This window comes from Falco biarmicus, chromosome 12, assembly GCF_023638135.1.
Source record: "Falco biarmicus isolate bFalBia1 chromosome 12, bFalBia1.pri, whole genome shotgun sequence".
Lineage (NCBI taxonomy): Eukaryota > Metazoa > Chordata > Aves > Falconiformes > Falconidae > Falco > Falco biarmicus.
Window position 1 is genome coordinate 13550644 of NC_079299.1, and position 21611 is coordinate 13572254.

The window sequence follows — 21611 nt, forward strand, 5'->3', positions numbered from 1 at the left end:
CCTTCTGCTTCCCCCCCCCCCCCCCCCCCCCCCCCCCCCCCGTGTGAACTTCTCACGTCGGGCCTGGCCCGCCGAGGGGTCGGTGGGCGTCGGGCACACGGACGGGCCCGGGGGCGCTTTGTCCCGGCCTGCCCCGTACAGACAACTCCTTTTCGTTCGTCGCTTGTGGTGGCTTTTCGCGCTCAGCGCGGGCGCGGGCTGGTGGCTGGTGGCTTCCGACGGGGAGTGCGGGAGCTGGGGGACGGGGCGGGGGGGAGCCGGGCGGTGCGGGAGGGCGGGGAGGGCGAGCCTGGCGGTGCGGTGCGGGAGCCGGGCCGTGCGGGAGCAGCCGCCGGTTTCCCGCTGGGGAGCGGGCCGGGGAGCTCCGCTCCCCCTCAGCCACGGCGGCGGGGCCGTGTCGCGGCGGCGCTGGAGGGGCGGCTGACGTCTGAGGGCTGGCCACTCCCTGTGGCGGCCGCCGCGGTCGGTCCCCGTCCCACCCCCGGAGCCGCTCGCTCTGCCCGGGGCTGCGGGGAGGCAGAGGCAGCGGGGACCGGCCGCCTCCCGCCCCGCTCTGTGGCCTGGGAGGAGCCGCTGGGAGCCCGCGGCATGCCGGCCCGTCCGGGGCGCGGGGGCTCGCCCTGAGGCCGGCCGGGAGGGCGGCGGGGGCGGGCATGGACGGCAGCAAGGACGGCAGCCTGCCCTGCCTGGCCGCAGCCTGCGACCCCTCGGCGCTCGTCAGCTTCTGCACGGGTAAGGTGCCGGCGGCCGCCGCGCAGCGCGCATGGGGGGTCCCCGGAGGTGCCCTCCGGCGCCCTGCGTTCAGCGGCCCCCTTCCCTGCAGCGGGGAGAGGGAGATCCGTAAAGTAAATACTGGGGTAAATATCTATCTGTGTGGTTTAAGTGAATGTTGCCGCCCGCAGCGGCGGCAGGCAAGGTGTGCGTACTCGGGCTGAGGCGGCTCGCTGCCCCGCAACATCCTAACCTTGAGAAAATTAATTAAAAAAAAAATTCAATATGATGTTGATGTATGCGGACAGCAGAGAAAACGACTGGAAGGTGACGATGCTAAGCGAACGCTGGCAGGGCAGGCGGCCCCCGGCGTGGCGGCTCCCGTGGGCGCTCCGTGCCTCCTCGGCAGCGTGGGGGGGGGTCCCCGGCCCGGGGCGGGGGGCTGTGCGAGAGCCCCCTTGGCAGCCCTGGGGACGAGAGCCGCTGCTGGTGCCCAGGCTTTCGCTTTGACCCCCCGGGTTTAGGCAGGGCGGAGCGCGGGGAAGCCCCGGCCCGTCAGGCGGCAGCAGAGGGTCGTTCATCGGCGACTCCGACGGGGCGGCTCGGTGGGCTCAGCCCGGGCGCTTGACCTGCGGAGCTACGACCTTCCCTCCCCGCTTTACTTGTACTAAAATTGAAATACTTAAAGACATTTTCTTTCTTTAAACGGCTGCTATTAACCTAGCCTCTCCCGAGTGCAAGTCAGGTAATGAATAGCAGCATTCTAGCTGCATCAACCAAAAGTATTGTGAGTGAAGTCTTAAAAAGACCAACGAACCAATAGCCCCCACCGACAAATCTCATCCCAGATGAAGCGGATGGCTCCTGTGTGCGGTGGGGAAGTTGTTCCTGCGAATGAAATCGCAGAACAGCGATTCTTTGTTTGCTGATGCACGGCGTGCGGGTTTGGTAAAAAGCACAACATCCTGCACAGAGAAGTGTGCCTTCTGCCCTAAACCGGCATGGGCAGTAGGAAAGCTGGTTTAAAAAACTCCAAACAAAAAACAACAGCAAAAAAACAAAATCAAGGGGAGGTATTTAACACGCAGATTTTTATGTGTGTTTAGTGGCAGAAAGGAGTGACTTTGCCGCAATGTACTTCCTTAAAGTGAGCAATGTGCTGTGCTTTATCTGCGTCAGAATTCAAAGCATTCGGTTTAGAATTCAAGATGTTGCAACCCTCGGGAAACAGGGAGGGTAGATTGAATATTTTAAAATTACAAGCACTTCATACAGTCTTTTGCAGGCTTGCAAGGATTTTTACTTTAAAAAAGAAGGGCTAATGTTCAGCTGATTATCTTCAGAACAAAATTCGCAAGAGCAACAATTTTTATAGCTACAAGTTGCGACTTTGTTACTGATGAGTACAGGCTTGTGTTAAGACGTATCTGTTGTCTTCAGTGGCTTTTAGCAAGAGTGTCTGATCGTCTATAAAAAATAGCAGCCTCTCAGACTTGAGCTTGAGGCATCTTGGATTTTGGAAGATAGCATGACGTGACGGACTTACCTTTGAGATTTGTCTAGTAATCCAGCAAAACAAGGTGCACGGAATACATTCTTTCCTCATGCGTATGTTCTGCTTTAATTTTTTTCTGCATTTTAGAAAATAATTTTGACTAAAATCTTGGTGTAGAACTGAGGGTTTTGCTGAATAAGACTTAAAGACAGCATTTATAATTAAAAGAAAATGTGACTATGGATAGTCTTAGCAGTGTAATGTGTTCTGCTGATTTAAAGCTTGATTCCTGCTTATGTTATTAGACCTAATATACCTTTATATAAAGTTTGCTGAGCAATGTGTGTTTACTTGCAAGTAAACTCACAGTGATAAGAAGCTCGTATGATGGAGAATCAACAAGTGCTTTGTTCATACGAAATTTCTAACCTCATCCTTGAGAGCTCCTTGCCTTGAGGGCCTTCAGCAACTTTGCAGTGGTAATCAGCAGGAAAAAGCCTGAGATTAAGCTGTAGAAAGAGTTTATTTTTGTAAAACTTTTTGGCCATACATGCTTGTTCTCGCTTTATTAGAAGATTAAGGCTTTGTACTAACAGTATGGTATTTCAGGTGAGGTGTTGGGGGACAACTTAATTTTTTTTTAGTAAGTGTCCTATAGTGATATCCTTTTCTATAGAACTTCTCTACCTTCTCTTTAATTTTGATTTGTTTTGTGCACAGGTATCATTGTACATACATCCAGTTGCTCAGTTCTTGCCAAAGCTAAAAATAAATTCTAATTCTGTAGTGGAGGAACTAGTACTCCCTTTTAACATATGGGATATCAGTGCTGATGGGCAACTTAATTAGATTTTTAAAAAAGCTTGTTTGATGTCAGTAGGGATGCCTTCTTTTTTTTTTCCTACTTGTATTTAATTAGCTGGTTATAACTAAAGCTAAGACAAGGGCTTATGTCATAACACATCCCTTCAGGAAAATCTTAGGTATCAAATTAAACCTGGGGTAGAATTTAGCTTAAGTGATACAGATCAGGATAGAAAATTTCAATTTGACCAAGGAAAATATTTACCTGTAAACAAAACTTCAGTTTGGCACGCTTCTTGATTAAATGTTTGCTTCCAACGACACGACATTGTAAACAGAATTTATAAATGGAAAAAAACCCCAACACCAATGTCCTCAGATTTGTAGGCATTATTGCTTGCAGAATCTTAGATTGATTTGTATGCATTTATCTTTAATGTTAAGATTAGTAGAGAGTTTTCTTGGGGGGTGTTTCACAGTGGGGATTTGCTAGTTGCTGGAGGTGTTGATGGTAAAGGTGGTGGTCATCTTGCGGTGGCCCTGCAGGGTTTCTACAGGGGTGAGACCAAGCCCTCCTCAGGCTTGGTGCTGCGCACCAGGGGCTCTCACCGTGCCATGGAGGGCAGCTCGGCCAGCAGAAGCTTTGTTCTCTGCCTCGCTGGCAGGGAGCGACATGCCTGGTGCATGGTGCTGTTCCTGCTGCCTCGCTTCCCTGCCTGCGCGCTTGCAGAGAAGTACTTACTTTGAGTTAGTATCTTATGTAAGGAACTTTGGTTTAAGTATTTAGATGTCACAAGGGCATTTTTCTTTCTAGTGCCTATGACGTAGGCAAAAATAGACAAATTTGACATAGAAGTCCTACTTGCAGCTTGATATTCTACCTAAAATAGTTAGGTACTGGATGGGGACCAGTTAAATAAACCAAGTAGCAGCCTATTTCAGGGGATTACATCTTGCTAAACAGTTTGTTTCTTGTCTTGCACTGCCACAACTACAACATTTGTGTTGATGCAGTGAAGCCTGTCTAAACAAGACAGCTTTTGTTGTAATTGCATTGAAAACTTTTCAGCTAGCCTTACTCTAGGTGCTACCAGTAATAATGATGATAAATACAAAACTCCATATCACTATCTTAATACTTATAAAAAAAAACAACTAAAAAAAAGTCTGAAAAAGTCTGTATCCTCTTAGTTGATTCACCTAGAATGTTACAATATTCAGTGTTTGATTGAAAATTTAACTCGCTGTGGATTTTGGTGCATTTGACACGCAATTTAACTATGTGAGAGTCAGTGCTGTCATAGCTAGTTGTTTTAAAACTAGTTTAAATTATTTGTAATGTGTACTTGTTAAGTAATCAGTCTGTGTTGTCATTTCCATCTCCCAAAATATCAGACTCAGAGCGAGTTCTCCTGCCTTCAGCTGACACATTTTTACAAAGGAGGGTGAATTCCCAGCAGCCTGCCTTATGAACCTACACGGCTTACCTAGTACAAGAATTCCAACTGGCAGGACCCAGGGGAAAGGCTTTTGTCATACCACGAGTATGAATCCAGAGTTCAGTGAGCAGCCATTTGCACTGGGGGATGAGGGTCAGGCTTGCTAATAGGCCCAAAACTCATTTAAGCATTTTTGCTATCGGGAAGTTATATCAGTGAGGAGGTTTAAAGGATTAAAAACTATATTAGAATAGTATTGTCCACAGTCTTGGGCTAGAAATTTGTTAGTAGCTTCTCTGAACTTGCTTTCCTGTTTTCCAGAAAAAAACCCCAACATTTGATAGGAGCACACTTAAAGAACCACAGTGAGTTTCCTGGCTGAAGGAGGCAGAGTGTTTTATTCTCTAGAAATAATGACATGCAACCCAGCTATTCTGTAAGACCTGGAGCTCCTTCTCCCCAAGGTTGCGGTAGTCCAAATGCTTTGGGCTTTATTTTGGGGGAAATTCTCTGCTTCCTATTGGTCCCCTGAAAGAAGGGCAAACTGGTCCCTGCCAGGAAGAGCAGTAGTCACCAAGAAAAGAATGCAAATGGTTGCATTTTTGCAGACGTGATCATTCATGCTTGTAATTGATGGGCTTAAATGGCTGGAAATGGAGCTTTCCAAATGTAGCAATGGATGGGGAATTACTCTCCTTTTGTGTGCTTCTTTGCTTATTATGCTGTACTTTATAGAATGGAATTATGACAGCCACCACTTTTTGCTGGCATAATTTTCCACACCAGTTTGACATCTTCAGCTAGGATTCTTGTCTGATGTTTCCAGGCTTCATTACATTAAATTTATTGTCAGAGTGCTATTTCCTCTTCAGATGCTACCCCCTGTCCAGGTAACTGAGGGAAGGGACGTGGCTGGTGTGACACAGCGGTGCACACACAGTACAGACCGGTGCAGTGCCAGTCGTGCAGAGCTGTGGGGATCCCCCTGCCAGGTCACACACACTGTTTGACTCTGCATGTCGCCCACTGTAGATGTTTGCACGTACTCAGCTCGTTAAAAATCTTCCAATGTCTGTCTTGACTGAGAAACCAAAATAGTGCATCAGGTACATACTTTGCTAAATAACTGCTTTATTAATCTGTAGCATGTGACTAAATACCTGCAGTATTGTCCTGTAGCAGAAGTGCTATGTAGATACAACATCAAATTACCACTATCATAAAGGTGTCCATAGGAGTTTGCATCTCACACTGTTTAGAAGGTTAATACTTACCCTGACTCAATGGAAAAAACTTGATTTCTTTAACTTGATATTTACCCTTTAAAAATGTGGTTACGTTTTTTGGTAATGTTTCTTCTGCTTTGCCTGTTCGGCATCTTGCTTCTAACAGTTCTAGGAATATGTATTAGTCATCAAAAGGGGGTTGAGGAGATAATGGTGACTTGTGGATGATAATGGTTAGCATTTTCTTAGCAGTCGCAGAAGGCAATTGCAAGGTGAAGTAACTGCAAGCCATGCTCGGAAGCTGCTGACGTATCAAAACCAGTGAAATATCAAAGGTGCAGTTGACTCAGCAAACTTGTTAAAGGTCAGATAAAAAGGTTCAGACTGCACACACTTTCTCAGCACTGAGTCTTTGCTCTCAAACTTTGAGTGATGCCCAGATTATGAAACCTAAGAAAGTATCTTTATGAACCCTGCGTCACGCTGCTGCTTCACATGGATAAGAAAACTAATCAGGAAAGCAGCAGCATTGGAAGAGCTCCCTTTTGCAGCATGCAGAACTAAAGTGCTTCTTCAGCCTGCCTCTTCTGCCGTGAGCCAAAGCAGCTCTGAGAGCAGAACTTGCAAAGAAACACAGAAAACATGCCTGACCTACAGATCCCATCCTGTGAACAGGGAAGGAGAAGGAATGACCAGACATGACAGTCATTAGTCACAGTGGTTTATTGTGTGATGAGAAGACGCTCTGCTGTATCATAAAAACAGATAGAATTTAGGTGTCATGTCTTCTGCTTTTGCTTTTCTCTCCCAGCATCATTTTTGTGCTTCGTGCGCTCTAAAAATGCATTAATTAGTTGGGGCTTGCCCTTGTTTCCTCTTCGGAAGCATTTAAAACCATGAGAATACCGCAGTCAGACCTCTGATACCTATGAAATGCATCACAGGGAGCATTCCCTTCCACGAGAAGCTGAGGTGGTCTTCCAGGTTTTTGCATGCTGCTGCCACCGTTGCTTTTACCCATTTTGCTCTGTGGCTTTAGTGGCATGGTATCTTGAGCAGTAAGGTTTTTAGGAGTTAGTTTTCTTAGGTGATAAAGGGGCAAAAATCAGAGCTGGAAGTGGCTTTTTATTCCTGAGTGGCTTGTGCTGACCACGTACAATTTCTGTATTGGGGTTACATTATGTGGCCGGTGGTGGGGTGGCCCTGGGGGGTGTTGGGCAGGGGTTTGGCAGGGGCAAAGCTGTGCTGCTGGCTGTGCTCCCTCCATGCCAGAGCAGTGGCGCTGCTGGAGAAGGGTCACTTGTCCTCTCTGCTAGAGGGTTGACGCCGGGAGGTCTTCCCCAGCTCTCTCGACGGCTGTGTTTCGTGTCATGCTCTTGTACGAGGGCTTTTTGCTATGTAAGCTGCAAGTCGCAAGGGGTGGCCACACCTAGTTGGCGTGCAGGCTTGCACATGGGTTGCAAAGGGTTAAGTGAAGGTGGGAATTTACAGCATGTTGACACAGTAAGTTACTAAATGTAGATTAGTAGGTGAAACAACCTGGTGTTTAGTCTTGAGTAAGAGCCTGTGCTTGAGTAGTTACCACATGGAAGCTGTGATACTGTTAACTCCCTCTTGGGCTCACTCCCTGGTGGTTTAGGTGGCCGTCCCCCGGGTCACAGCCCAAAGAACATTCTCATACTTGCTCGGTTTTAATTCTTTCATGCTAACACTAAAGATAAAATACAATTCATAAAATAAGATTATCGGAAAGGTTAGAAGATGCTGAAAATGTATAAAACAATTTTGTTATTGATGTATTCTGTTGAGGGGGAGGGGGGATCCTTTTCATGCATGAAGGATCCTGTTATTTTGGTTGCCAGTATTATATAGAAATAGCATGCTTCTGGATGGTTCTTATATGTATAAATATCTGAATTAGTATAGCTAATGCTTAACAAGTGTGCGCAGAATGAATGAATCTTAAAGCATAAGCATTAGATGAATAAACTGGGTAATTTTGTTGTTTGAGATGATAGGTACTTTCAGAATAAATATTATTTTTTTGGCTTTAGATTGTTCCCCCCCCCAGATATGATACACAATTAGAGAAATTTCCAGGATTTTTAAAAGAGAACCGAATTGCAGACACTGGAGACCGATGATATATAGCTTTTTCCAATACATTTTTCACTTCATTAATTTGAAGTGTATTAGTATGAAACTGTAAATTTTATTTCTATGGGTTGCGGGCAGGCTTTACCTAGCATTGCTCTTCCTGATCTCTTCTTAAAAGCTGGAAGTGATGCCCAGTGTACTGAAGAGCTTTGAGGAAGGTGTGCAAGGGAGCGATGGCTGGCGTGGCAGGTTGTGTGGCAATGCAGAGGCTGCCCGGTTGCATTGGTGCTGGTGTGCATTTGTAGCAAAATACTCCTTCTCTTTTTGAACTTCTGTATTTTAGCACATAAAGATTCCTCTTTCTGAGGAGACTGACTGATGTCAGTTCTTGATAAATTAATAACTTGATTTTGGGGAAGAAGGAGGAAAACGGGAAAAAATGCAGCTTAATTCTGGCTTGTGACACTGCTGTTACTTAGTCCACACCAGATTTAATTCTTGTTTCCCTATCAAGTATTTGTGGTACTTGATCATTTCTAATACTAGACACATCCATGATCAGTCCTGTCTCCCTTGCTATTTGCAGGGATCTTTTCTGTACCTAAAAACTGTTGCTTTGTAGCAAATAGTAGGAAAAGAAACCTGGAATATTTTTTTTTTGCTTCAGAGGCTCCATCTGTGGAAAGAACAGATGAGTAATCTGTTTATAATACAAGGTGTGATGTATTAAAGCAACTTTGATAGAAACATGATCTCTTTTGGGTTTAGAAAATTTGGCAAACCTTCCACATAAGAAATGTATGCGTTTTCCTACAGGATCCTTTGAGAAGGAAGGAAAAGGTATCCCTATGAAAAGGCATATGTTTTTCCCATGCAGGCAAATTCCATGCATGCATTCATGATGGTTTCATATGATTTATCAGTAGCAATTGTGACACTTCAGTTTTGTGCAGGACTTCTATGTAAAATATGTTCAAGGTGAAATCTTAGAAGGTCTTAGCCTGCCTGTGTTGTCCAGCATGTTCTGTTTGGTGATTGTTTTTTCTCTGGGAAGTTGTATCATCCCATAACACTGTGTCTGTGTGTTTGTGTTTGCTTGCAGGTGAATTGGTTCTGAAGCCTGCTTTATGGCTTAGCCTAAATAAAGATGAGACCTAATTCCTTCTTTTCCAGTGGACTTTTCCATTTTAGGTATAATAGTGCCAGGATTAGCAACTGAAATTGTCATTGAAACTGGCTTCATTTTCATGTATTATTTTCTGTGGAAGCAGCTTAACTATAATGTTTTAAAATACATGTGTAGTCACACATACTGAAGTCTGTTATGCTCTTCAAGAGTTCTTCATCAATTAAGCCAGTTTAATTTCACAGTTACCGCATTTTTTTGTGGAGCATTTGTGGAAACTTACCTTTGATAGTGCCCATGCGAAGGAAAACGTGGCAATGGTTGATGGTAGATCTGCCGTCTGAATTGGTTAAAATAGTATCTTTCTTTGTAAAATAATAAATTTTGATATTAAATACTTCTGCAGCTGTTCAGATGTGGTGGGTTGCAGAACGGCAGGATCGATGCCCAAGCAGTCAGCCTCCTGTCAGGCAGCAGCAGCAGCCACAGTGGCAGGCAAGGTGTGAGCAATGCTTTCCACCCACACCTTGTTTATAGGTGTTAACTTCAAAGCTTCGCTGGGGCTATTTATTTGCTAACAAAATAATAATAAAAAAGGAGTTTAAGTAAAGAACTAGTCGGGTTTTTTAATTACATTTATGCTCGGTTCCCCTTTTTGAGGGTGGCTGTTGACTTATACCGGTATAGCTATTTCTGCTTGCTGTCTGGTCTGAAACGTTTTCTGTGACATACAATGTGAAAATATTCCCTTTTATTTCCCAATACTTGCTCCTCTGTAGTAACTGAAATGGAGATTGTGACTAATGTGTGATGAGTAGTTGCAGATACCACCTTGCAGGTTGGCTGTGTGGGAGTCATGCAGCTTGTGCTTTATTCTTGAAACTAAGCAGAGAGCAGTGGCTATAACACGAGTAGTTTGTACAGAGAGGTTTTAGTTCCTTTCTATGCAACAAAACCTTGCAAAACTGCTGTTTATTTGGTTCCACCTGGAAGAAGCAGTAGTTGTTGTAGAGGTGTTCCTCTAGTACAAAAGCTGCAACCAGTGGCAACATCTGGGGAGGCGTCTTGGTGGAGGTAAATGAAAGTAGGATTTTGGCTGCTGCTGTTGCAAGTGTTGTGCTGGATCTAACTTGTGATCAGAGAGATTTAGTCTCGTGCTCCCAAGGAACAGTGAACTTTTAAAAATATCAAAAGCACACCTTATGTCTGTTCTTGCCTACAAGGTACAGGAGAGGTTTAATGACCACGAGACCAGGTTTCCTGCTGCAATAGTGAGTGTAAGGTTTTCAGTGCGGAGCTGGGATAAGAGGTGCCTCCTGCAGGAGATGCTGCCCGCTGGGTCGGAGCATGATGGGCACGCAAGTGTGACTGGTTGCCCTGGGCCGGCTGCAGCAGCGCCTCAGCTCTGGTGGGTGGTCACAGGACAAAACCAGACATGGGGATTAATACTCCTTTATAATTATTACTCCCTCTTAATAGAGCTTTTTTTTTTTACATTGTCATCCTTAGCTTTTGGATAAGGAAATGTAAAGAAGGATGATAACTTTTCAAGGTCACTTTAGCTTGTCAGAAAGAAAGTTGGCATTTTACTGAATGGGCTCTGGTACGGAGAGGTAATGAAGCAGTGACGTATAGGGCTCTGCATAAGTGGAAGAAATTCCTATACCTGAAATACCAGAAAACTAAGATCAGGCAGCGAGTTGCTAAGTCTCTTTCCAAACAGATTTTACCTTTATCTGAAATCACCGTGTCCTGTGACTTGGAGAGATAAGAGCCTTCAGATACCCTGCTGTGTACAGCAGCCCTGGTGCCTCTCCCCTCCTCTGGTGTAAGCGCATTTCTGCTGAGCACAGAAACCCACCGGGTACCACTCTGCCCTGCAGAGCCCAAAGGGAGGGCTTCCCCCGCAGGGTAGGGAAGCGTTTTGGGAGAAGGACCTCCGAGTGCCCAGGGGAATGCCAGTGCCATGAAACCAAATTACTGTGAGTTGGTGGCCTGTGGAGAGCCGCCAGCCTCCCTGGGAGGGGGTGCAGGACTGTCCCATGGGAAGTGTGGCATCCTGCCCTCCCGTCAAGGTACCCCTGAGAGGCTCGCTGTGAATTTGGGGGAGTGCTGCTGAGCAGGGGTGTCTGCACTTAAAGGCTGAATTTGGGGCCTGAAATGATGCTGCAGAGGACAAGCTTAAGCAGTTTTCCCTTAAGCACAAAGGAAAATGAAGTTGAGTGAGAACAGCGTGCACTGTGTCTGTGTTTGGAATCGATATCAAGAAGTGAATCTCTTTAATGTGGCAGTACACTAATACTGGTATTTTTATATGCATATCCGTCATTTCAATAGGAGGCTATTCTTGTTGCGTAAACATAATACTAAGCCTGCAAGATAACATCCTATTGCCTGTGAAACACAAGCAACCACTGACAGCTGCACAACCTTTACAAACCAGATTTGTAAGTGAACACTAAGGACAAAAAAGTATTTCTTTGGGAAAGGAAATAAATAAAATAGACCAGCACTCTTATTTTTCCTGACTTGTTGGATTTTTTCGTAGTGGCATTTATGATAGAGCAGTTTAGAATACCGTAGAATGAGATCAAAGAAACATAGTTTGTACAGTGGTATTTTTGATGTTACAAATTAGATATCAGTCCTGGGGGAAAGAAAAAAGAGCAGTACAATGAAGCAGCCAGAACAACAAATTTCAGAAATGTTCCAACACTTTTAATTACAGTGATAATGTCTAACTTGATTGCTCGATAACAGAAGCTGGAGATTATTAATTTGTGTTTCAGGATTTGAGATTAGTAAAATTTTGAAATAAACATTGCATGGTACAAAATAAATTGTATCTGTAAAAGAAGAGGGTATGTTGCTTTGCCTGATGTTATCTCACTGAATGATTTCAGTGCTTTTCTGTTTTGCTGCTGAAATTATACCCTAGAATTGATGAGAATATGGCAAGCTTCAAAGAGTAGAAATAATTTTTCTCCAGGACAAGAACATTTTTATGTTCTTGTTAAAAGCATATCACAAACAAAAACTCAGGTAAGTTTGCTGCCTGAATAAACAATAAATATTTAAGGTGTTGGCAGGTTTCTGTAAGTTTCAGAGTAAAAGTATGTTGGTACTACTGAATTCAGATGTTTTGCAGCAGAGGAGATGCACTACAGTGATGGGGGACATTGGACTTCCTATACATTGTTACAATCTAAAGATTGAATGTTTTGCAAACTTGGATTTTATTGGCACATTACTGGAAAAAATACATTGGAAATATTTTGGAAAATCAGTTCATAAAGGTTACCTCTGGGGTTTAATTTCTGACAAAAAGATACCCTACATATATGGACCGTTCTCTGAGCAGGAATTATCACCATCGCTCTGACAAAAGCAGTTAAAAAATAAGTGGCATGGGGACAGGGAGGGCTGCAAGGGACAGGTGGAGAATCTGAGATTACTGTGAGTACTCTTTAATTCTTTTTTCCCCCTCCTAGATTACTGTGAGTACTCTTTAATTCTTTTTTCCCCCTCCTTTGCCCTCCCTTTCCATTTACAAGCCTTCACACCAACTTCCTTGCCTGCAAATGAGTTTGCAAAATACTCCAGGAAAACCAGAGTGTTTCAGATGATCCCATGTTTTTTGGTGAACTGTGCAATGTTTGCTGGATTTGTGATGTTTTCAATAGTGGTACTTTTGTCTGAGCCTGAATATGGTTATTATTATCCTTTGTTGTGTTGAGCAGATCATTGACAATTGATGCTGTCTTTTGTAGATTTATGCAGTAAAGACATATGGTTAAAGAAAAGTGTTATGAGTGGGAAGTCAAAGACTTAACATGAAAGTCAGAATTGGGGTAGTCTCTCAAGCCTATATTTAATCTTGTGGATTGTAGCAGTATTAAGATGCAGCCTTTAATTGCTCGATCATAGCTCCCCCAAGTCAGAACTTGGAAAAGGTGATTTTGCCTAAAAAGCAGTTGCTTGGTATTTTGAGTTGCCTTTGTTTTCTTTGCGTGTCTCCCTCTGTTATGTTTATGGCAAGGCTTTTTGTCTTGCTTTTCAAATACGTGCATGAATTTAAATATCGACTGCTGTAGTACTTACGGTAGTGCCTCAGTAGCCCGTAAGTGTTAAGTTTTATGCGGTGTGGGACTATGGTTGTATTTAGCAGATGAAGAGTGAAGTTAAAAAGAGATTAAGGTCAAAAGCATCTGCTAATTATCTGATTTTCTAATTAAGTAATTGCCCAATTTGAAACGCTGAAGACTTGATTGTCAAAGTGCATGGGTAGGACAGTCCTGTAGGCATCAAGAGCCTGACCACTTCTGGCCACCTACCTGTGAGAGCTCATCACTTTTCAATGCTGGTGTCCAGTGTTTCAAGTTAGGCAGGACATGCAGGTTTTTCCTCCCTCCGTGCAGCCTTGGGAGTGTGGGAGAGATGCTGTCCTGCTTTGGCCACCCTGGAGCCCCAGGCAGTGTCTGGCTTCCCCTCTGTCCTGCAGAGCTGGAGCCTGTTGATCCTGCGTGGGGTGGCTAGGGTGCCATCTGCTCGTGGTGCAGAACCCTTGGTGGAGCGGACGGTGTCAGAGATCCAGTCCCTCTTCAGCATGTGAGAAGTTGTTTCGTTAGAAAATTTTAATTAGATCCATTTGGGCATGAGGGAGGATAGGGGAAGTGAATCCAGGTCCTGAAATTTTTAGCTTAGTTTCATGCTTGGTGAAGTTATTAATTTTTAAATTAGCATTTTATCATGTCATTCTATATTAGAATATCATATATTCTAATGCTTCTAGCACAACATGAAATACTTTCAACAGAGGAGTAGTAATACATGTGTGCTGGAGCGTTTTTAATGCATGCCTAACTTGGAGCAGCTCGTTGCAGCTGTCTCTTTGATTGCTGCAGGAGCTTCCAAGCGTATGTGTTAGAAAAGATGCTCTCAGCCCCTCTTTCTGTTATGACGTGAAAATAGAGTGGCATCAGATATTAGACTGGGATTGCTGCTGAGAGAATTACATGGGGGATCCCAGGCGTGTACCTGTAACCACCATGAGTTCTGTCTACAGAGGGTAGAGGTTGCTCACCTGTTGCAGAAACACTATTTTGGAAGGTAAGGGCTTGTCATGTTGGTGGAAGGCCAAGCACCGAAGAGTCCTGAGCTTCAGAACAGTATCAGGAACATCAAGAGCTAAGCAGTGTTAGAGGAAGAAAAATACTTAAAAACCGCAGGACTTCTTCAGTGGTGAAAATCCCGTGAATGATCCTACTGATGCATCGTAATGGCGGTGGAGCTGATACAAAGTGTTCAGTTGGGGAAGGATACGTGACAGCACCAGCCTAATTACCTGCCTCCATTACATGGTAATTACATGGATACCAATGTCAAATACGAGAAGTGTATGTAAGTGTTGGCTTTGTTTTGCTTTCTCAGTCTACCCATCAAAACTTGTATTGGCGAGTACAAAGTCTGATCTGTTTCTTCTTAGAACTTGTATGCCCAATAAATTATAGTTACCAGAAACTTGGGCAAGCGGAACACTCGTGTTGGTCAAATACAGCATGGGTGGAGTTATGCCCTGCAATTCTCATGCTGATGTATTTCTAGATTATCTGTATTAAAAATAATATGAGTGTTTGCAGCAGCAGATGCACGGGCTTATTACAAATATATTTTTATCATAACTTCTGTTTATTACAAAGTTATTTTTTCAGGATGTTTTTGTATCTTCTTTTATTTTTTTCTCTCCCTTGGTTTTTCATGTCAGGAAAAAAATAGATATGAAAGCCTGTGTGCACAAATCTGTTTAGCATATACAAACAGAGCTACTAATTGTTAGGGTTAAAGTGGCAGATCATCTTACATGTCAGACCAACCCTTTAAAATGAGATTGCCTGAAAACATAGATGATGTACTATATAATGTAATGGTGCAGTAGTAGGCTCGTGGGCATAAACTTGCTTCAAATAAACCATAAAGCAGCCCACAAATAGAAAAGATCAGTAGCAACTACTGCATTGCAGAGCATTCATGTGCTACAGTAAAATTATATCATGGATCATCTATAGACTAAAACCTGCAGTTGTATAATGAAAGTATGTCATGCTTAATTGAAAATTCCTAAGGAAGCTTTGTCCAATGTAGTTAATATATTTTTTTTTCTTTTAAAATTTAATGCTGTGCTGTAACAATTTAAATTTCTACTTTACGGCCCTTTTGTTTTTCTAAATTGAATTTTGGGCTGTATGATTATCTATACAGTTATATACAGACCTGTTCAGTTCTATTCCAGGTGGACCAGTTCAAGTCATGCATAAATTCTCAACAACACAAATTATATTGCTTTCAGAGTTTTGGCTGAGGTTTTTAGACACAGTCTAGATTTTCAGACTTGAGTGAGGGTTGGTGGGAGTTTTCTGGGGTTGGGGAGGCTGGGTTGTTTGTTGTTTGTGGGGGTTTTATGGTCAGGTTCTGTATCCATCATTTAACATGGTGGATTGCACTGATGTATTTTAAAGTGAGTAATAAGCAATCTTTTTACATGGTTTATGATCAAAAATGCAGATGAGCGTTGGGAAGCTCACTTCTGATGTTTAAGGCACTATCCCCTAGACATCGAGCTCTTAATTTATGGTCTGATTCTGCAGTAGGATCTGTGCAAATAGATTTACTGCTTGCTGTGGACTTGTTAGATGGCTTGTGAAAGGCTAGTGGAGAGTAATATGTCCTTTTTTTTATTTTTATTAACTAGCTTGTAGGGGACTAAAATAAGATTGAACTATACAATGTTAAATAATCTCATGAGCTGTACAAGGAAGGCAGTTTTGTCAACATGATGGCCCTTGTGCAGCATCAACCCTGAGAAGATGAGTAGTGTTTGACCACATGCAGCTTTACTGAAAACCTAAAGAAATGGCCGTGGAAGAGAGAAATGTGAGGTTTAGCTAGGGTTGGAAGTGCTAACATGCAGTGTATGAGAGCCATGAGTTGGCGCAACCACTGTCTGCAGTCAATGAGTTACCTGTACCCATCTCAAAACATCTGCATTATTGTTTTACAAGAAAGTAAAGAAAGAACTTAAGCTTTGTCGCTGGCAATAAGTGTGGTATCAAGCAGAGCATTGTTTTAAATTCTGAATGGAAAAATTGGGGAGATTAGGGAAAGAGAACAAAGAAGTAGCAAAGGAGGTCAGATATATGTGGGGTAATTGAGAATGTCTTGCATTTGCAGGAAGGGAGAATTTGAGGAGAACTTCCCACAGCACTTCCATGGCACCAGGTCTAGCTTCTAGGGACACGTTAGAACTTAATACTAATACTGTATCATTGGGGGGGGCGGGGGGAGGGGGAAGATTTTTTAATCTTCCACATTTGTGTTGTGTGTTTTAATTCCTGTTCTCTTTTTCTTGCCGTGACCTGTGTCCTCTACAAAACCAAGATAATTTGTCTGTGTGTTGGCATCTGGAGGAAGTGAAGGAGATACTGTGGGAAAAAGTGTGGAGTCAGATTCTGCTTTTTTTGTTTGGTTGGGTTTGGGTTGGTGGTATTTTTTTGAGATTATGTATTGGAGATATGCAACAGAATTCCTGATCTTTGCACCCTTTATAAGCTAGTCATACAACAAGTGGGCTGCAGAAAACTGCAGAGAATTATGTTTCACTTAACATGGTAGGAAAACCAAATTTGTCAGTTATCTCTTGGGAAATGCAAGCCTCATCCAGAGTCAAATTATTCACTGTTCTTCAGAATAAAAATTACAAGTTGTGCAAATACATACCGTCCTGAGCATATGGACAGTTTGTAGCCCTAGTGAGAGAGGGGTTTTTTGGGCCAATTATTCCCTGAAATTGTCAGGCAGATCTTTATACCAGTCCAAGTAATTTCTGTTACTTTTCTGTAATAAAAGACTCATACCACTCTGGGGGAAACACAGAAAACCGTGTGGGTGCCATGGCACACAGGGTTTTAAAAATATCTGTGGTTTGTGTGGCTTTATTGGATAAAATGTAGGATTTTCCACCCTGTGGTTTAAATTTCCGTGTGCTGGAGTTTGTAGAATCTGTTTTTCTGAAATGTTGCTTATGTGTAAAACGAAGCCCTTATGTTTAGTCGAGGCTGGGAGGAATTGACTCAGAGGAGTGATAATGGTTGGTCTGGAATTGTTGAGGGGCCCCAGCATAGGCAGTTCAGTAGTAAGATATATTTTTGTCAAATGTAGTCAGTTCAAATTTCTCACAGGCAGTGAGCGATAAAGGATGATGCTTTTCAAATGCTTTTATGCTCACGTGCCTGATTGGTGACATGTGAGGCGAGGAGTGATCCATGGGTTGGGAGGTTTGTTAAGTACCATCACTGTGTGCTGGATACCCGTTTTTGAAGTTCCTGGCCAAAGTCTGAGGGGTAGTTTGAGCTGATGCTTTGTGTGTTCTGCTGGGAGTGGTTTGACACATGACTGTGAGGGGTCCCACGCGGCTTAATGAGTCTGTTCAGTGCTGTTCACTGGCGGTAAAAAATGAACCCTCATTTTTAGGATCATCCAGATGTCTCATGAGTACTGAATACAAGCATCCCATACACATCTGTGCTTACTGTAAAAGCAGGAAGAACTGATGTTTTAACGGCTAAAATTAAAAATCAAAGTAGTGGACTAGGATAAAATAATAAGACATCTTTTTGGAAGTTACAGTACTGTATGTTTAGGCCTGGCATGTTTTTGCTGTCATTTGAGTGTCAATACTCGTATCTTAAACCACTTTTTAAGATTGAAGGACCTTAGATCCACATCTGTGATCCGCTACCAGCAAGTGCAGCAGATGATGCTTTTTTTGCAGTGAATCTTGTTCCCAGTGGCTCTTTTGAAGGCATAGGTCATGGACAGCTTGGGAAATGTGACCAACACATCAGAAACTATGACACTTGGTTGGAATTAAAATAACCAGATAACTAAGAAGGTCTTTTTAAAATTAATTCGGTGAATGAATGGTCAACTGCACTTGCAGATTTCTTGCTATATTCCCTTAACAAGTTTCCCTCTCTAAATATATAAATCTTCCTCTGGTTTTGTAAATTAAGAGTGGCTCATGGAAGGTCTGGATAGATACCTGAGACAGCACGATGGCAAGATGTTTGGAAGTGGGAAAAGAGGAGGGGGAGGGGAGGAGATTAACTTCTCTTCACAGGTGACTGACTTTGTACTTGTTTAAGAGCTTTTTCCCCCCCTGAAGGGAGAAGGGCATGCCCTTGAAGAGAGATTTTAGTTCAAACATCTTTTGCAATAGTTCTTTAGATTATAATAATGTATTTTTAACAGAAGAAGAAATCTGGAAGAGATTTTGAAAACTTCTATAAAAAAAAAAGTACAGTTTTGTAATGTGCAGATTTGTCAAAATGATCGCAGTTGTGTTTACTTTCACAGCATCTTCTTCTAAGCTAATCCCTAGCTGACTGACTTTTCAAGACATTGCCAAGAAGGGCATGTTGGACTTCAGTTGAATATTTGCTGTCATGGGTGAGGTATTTGGGTTGGGAATCATTCATTTTAATCCTCTAACAGTTGCCAGGGTAATAGATGATTGTCATCACTTGAAACAGATGCTGCTTTTGTAGAGTGATAAAGAACAATAAAATATCTTCCCAGTGTGCTACTGTGTTCGTTGATCAACCAAAATATTCTTGATTTCCTAGTGATCTTCTTGCTACTGGCTTCTTTCAGTTGCTGTGCCTCGTGTGCCCTCTCTGCAGAGCAGCCACTGGTGGTTTGAAATGTCTTTTTGCTCATTGTACACGCATAACCCATCGCTTTGCCTATTTTTGAATCAGCGAAATGGCTTAACCTTCTTGGTGTCCTACTCACACCCCATCTATACAGCTATGACCTCTGACAAGGTGCTGGGCTGAAGTTGAGGGTCCTTCTGGCTCTCCATACCCTGTCTAGGGTTTAAGCCTCTGTAGCACAGGTCACAGAGGTGAACGTTGGCCAGCTCCTCTACAATCTCATTTGATACATGGGGGAGGTCAAAGCATTGCAACTCACCCTTCCAGGGCAGAAAGATTTGCTCTCCCGTTCTCCTTTGGAGTTCCTAATTACTGACTGTGGCTTCGGGAGCTGCAGAAGCCATCTGCTGTGTGAGGGTTTTTGGGGTGCTGAGGTCCAGCAGAAACAGTCTAGTTAATGTTAGTAACTGGTGGAGAAAAAAATATGCCCCATCGGGGTGAGCACTTGCATCTGTGCTGATCAGAGAGACAGACCAAGAGCGGAGGCTTTCCTGGGCTTTCCTGGTTTGGTAATTACTATTATTTGGACTTCACACAGGGAACACAATAAAGTCTGGCTTCTAAAATGATGATTTGACGTAGTTACTTATTCCTTTTACAAATGTTTTGTAGTGATCTGCTGTATATTTATCCAGCATGGTAATTAATCCATAATTTATCCATTATAAGACCTTTTAATAGTTCATTAATTAAAGACTTTGGCAGGCAATAAAGGAAAAAAGTTAAGCTTTCATTTTTTTCTTCTTTCTTTTTTTCTTCTTTAAAGAAATGTCAAACTTTTCTCTTCTGTTCGGACTGCTACCCGGTGTAAGATAAGTTATAAAGATTATAATGTTTTGTAACTTGTAATTATTTTCTGCAGTGTTCATTTTGACTGGTCCACTGCATATATTTAAAGGCTAATATTGTAAGGATAGCAAAAGTATTAATTACATGGTACTTCTTTTAAGTCCCATTTACTTTTCTAAAGTAAAAGCTTTTCTTCATGAATTAATGTAAATTTACCTTAGTTCCTTTTTATATGCTGCATAGGTATGTGTGCTTGTAGGAACTTCTACTAGCTCCTGAAAACAGATAGAGGTTTATGTTTTGAAAATGAGGATGCTAATAAAAGAATCTTAACAGTCCTTATCGACTTGGGGTAGCTGTCGCTGGTCTGGATTTGTACCTTTGAGAGAGCATTGGATATGTTGGCCTGTAGAGCTGTTAAAATAATATTTCTGTATATAGGAGGTACAGTTATGACTGGTGATGCTACAGTGTTTTCTTCAGAGTTGTTCTGATCTGTTGTCTCCAGATCTCAGTCTGATTACATGCCTTATTAATTCCCCTGCAGTTCTTTTTATTTATTAGCCTGAATTAATGCAGTATTAACCATGAAGGGATACACTTCTGCTTTGGTTTAACCAAATGGTGAGTTAAACCAATATGCAAAGCTGTCGTCTTGTAGGAGTTGTTTTATCAATGTAATCTTAATCATTGCTTTCAGTTTAATAATAGTTATGAGTACATTTCACTACTAATAATAGTTTGTTTTGTAATTCCTTGTAGGAATTTTGTGTTGTGAAGGTATTATTGTGATTCTTTATTTTGGTTGGTTCAATTCTTGGTCTTTCCGTAGCAAGTATCGCATTTTAACTGAATGGAAGTTGGCGTTAAACTCTTTAATCTCTTTCTTGTGTAATAATTATTCATTGGAGGGGCTTGTCTTAGTGTTTCTTTTGCTTACATTTATTTTAGAAGTGCCCTTATGCAAGTATTTCAAAGATTAAGGATTGTGGCTTATATTAACTTTTTTTTTTTCCCCTTGGTATGTCTTCATGAGATTAGTGAACTAAAGTTTAGATTGTATACAATCGCGGTAGTAATACCAGCTATTTTACCCTTACATGTAAATTCACTGTTTATATGTATTTCATAGAATATGGACTTATACTGTCTGTTTGTGTAATACAAGTAAATTTTGTAAACCGGTATTAGAAGTTACTTCCTGACTTTTCACTAAGGCTAAACCAAAATGGATAAGAAATGGAAATTTGGTACCTTGTGATAAAGCAACAAATTATTTTATGATCTTTTCTTCTTCTACTACTTTTTGTGTTGTTGGCTTTTTTTTTTTTTAATGCATTTGGCCTGTGAATTATTGGAACAGCCAAGTACAAAAATCTGTTACGTGTTATTTTGGCTTGGCAGAAATAATGCAAAGAACTGTCAAAGGCAAAGAGTACGCAGAAGCTGTAATTTCCTTCTTACCACTGAAGAATAGATTTGGCTGCGTTACGCCTTTAATGCTAAACTATCTCTGTGTGGCCAGACAGACTTTTGGAACCTTTTTGTAGCATATTTATTTTCTGTTCACTTCAGGCCAAATGTTACAATGCCATATGCTTTTTTGGCACATACAGGGTGGTGATGTGAAGAAAGTTAGAGAAGGAATTGAAGTTAAGAACTCTGATCTAGACCATTTAAATTGAGATTGTTAGCCATGACCTAATTGCATCAAGTGGCAATACTTGCATGTTCAACAGTGGCTTTTTTTTTTTTTTAACTTTACAACTTGCTTTATTATTAAGGATCATAGTTAAAATTCTTCAACAGTTCCAAAAGAATATATTGCAAAATTTTACCGCAGTTTTATAGCTTTTTAGATAATTCAGTTGGCTATTTAAATAAGCTGTTTCAGTCTTCCTTCTACTGGTAAGCATGTTTTTCTTTCTATGCTATTTTAACAGAAAACACATTGCCTCTTATGATGGTAATAGGGCCACGCTCCTTAAGCCTTCTGTCTTAGCTAATGATCAGTAACATTTCTGTCTTGAAGCATTAATTTGATGTGTCTAACTTAATATCCATTCCTTATTTGCCTGAACATGCTTGTTTGAATGTCTTCAGTATTTGAAAATGATGGGTCGGACATGCTCGTGCTGTACATACTTCTTTCTG

At 42.1% G+C, this 21611-nt stretch overlaps 1 protein-coding gene across 7 annotated transcripts in view; it reads left to right on the forward strand.

Annotated features, from left to right (window-relative positions):
- The window catches only part of EML4 (EMAP like 4), a 162996-nt gene that overhangs the window by 67627 nt on the left and 73758 nt on the right, over positions 1-21611 (forward strand). For 4 of the 7 annotated variants that reach the window (XM_056357042.1, XM_056357044.1, XM_056357048.1 and 1 more), the window contains exon 1: positions 510-732. The exons of the other annotated variants lie outside the window; for them this stretch is intronic. In XM_056357042.1, coding sequence (XP_056213017.1) covers positions 654-732 — 79 coding nt within the window. In that variant the 5' untranslated portion in view covers positions 510-653. Of the gene's footprint in view, positions 1-509; positions 733-21611 lie in introns of those variants that run through there. 7 annotated transcript variants of the gene reach the window in all.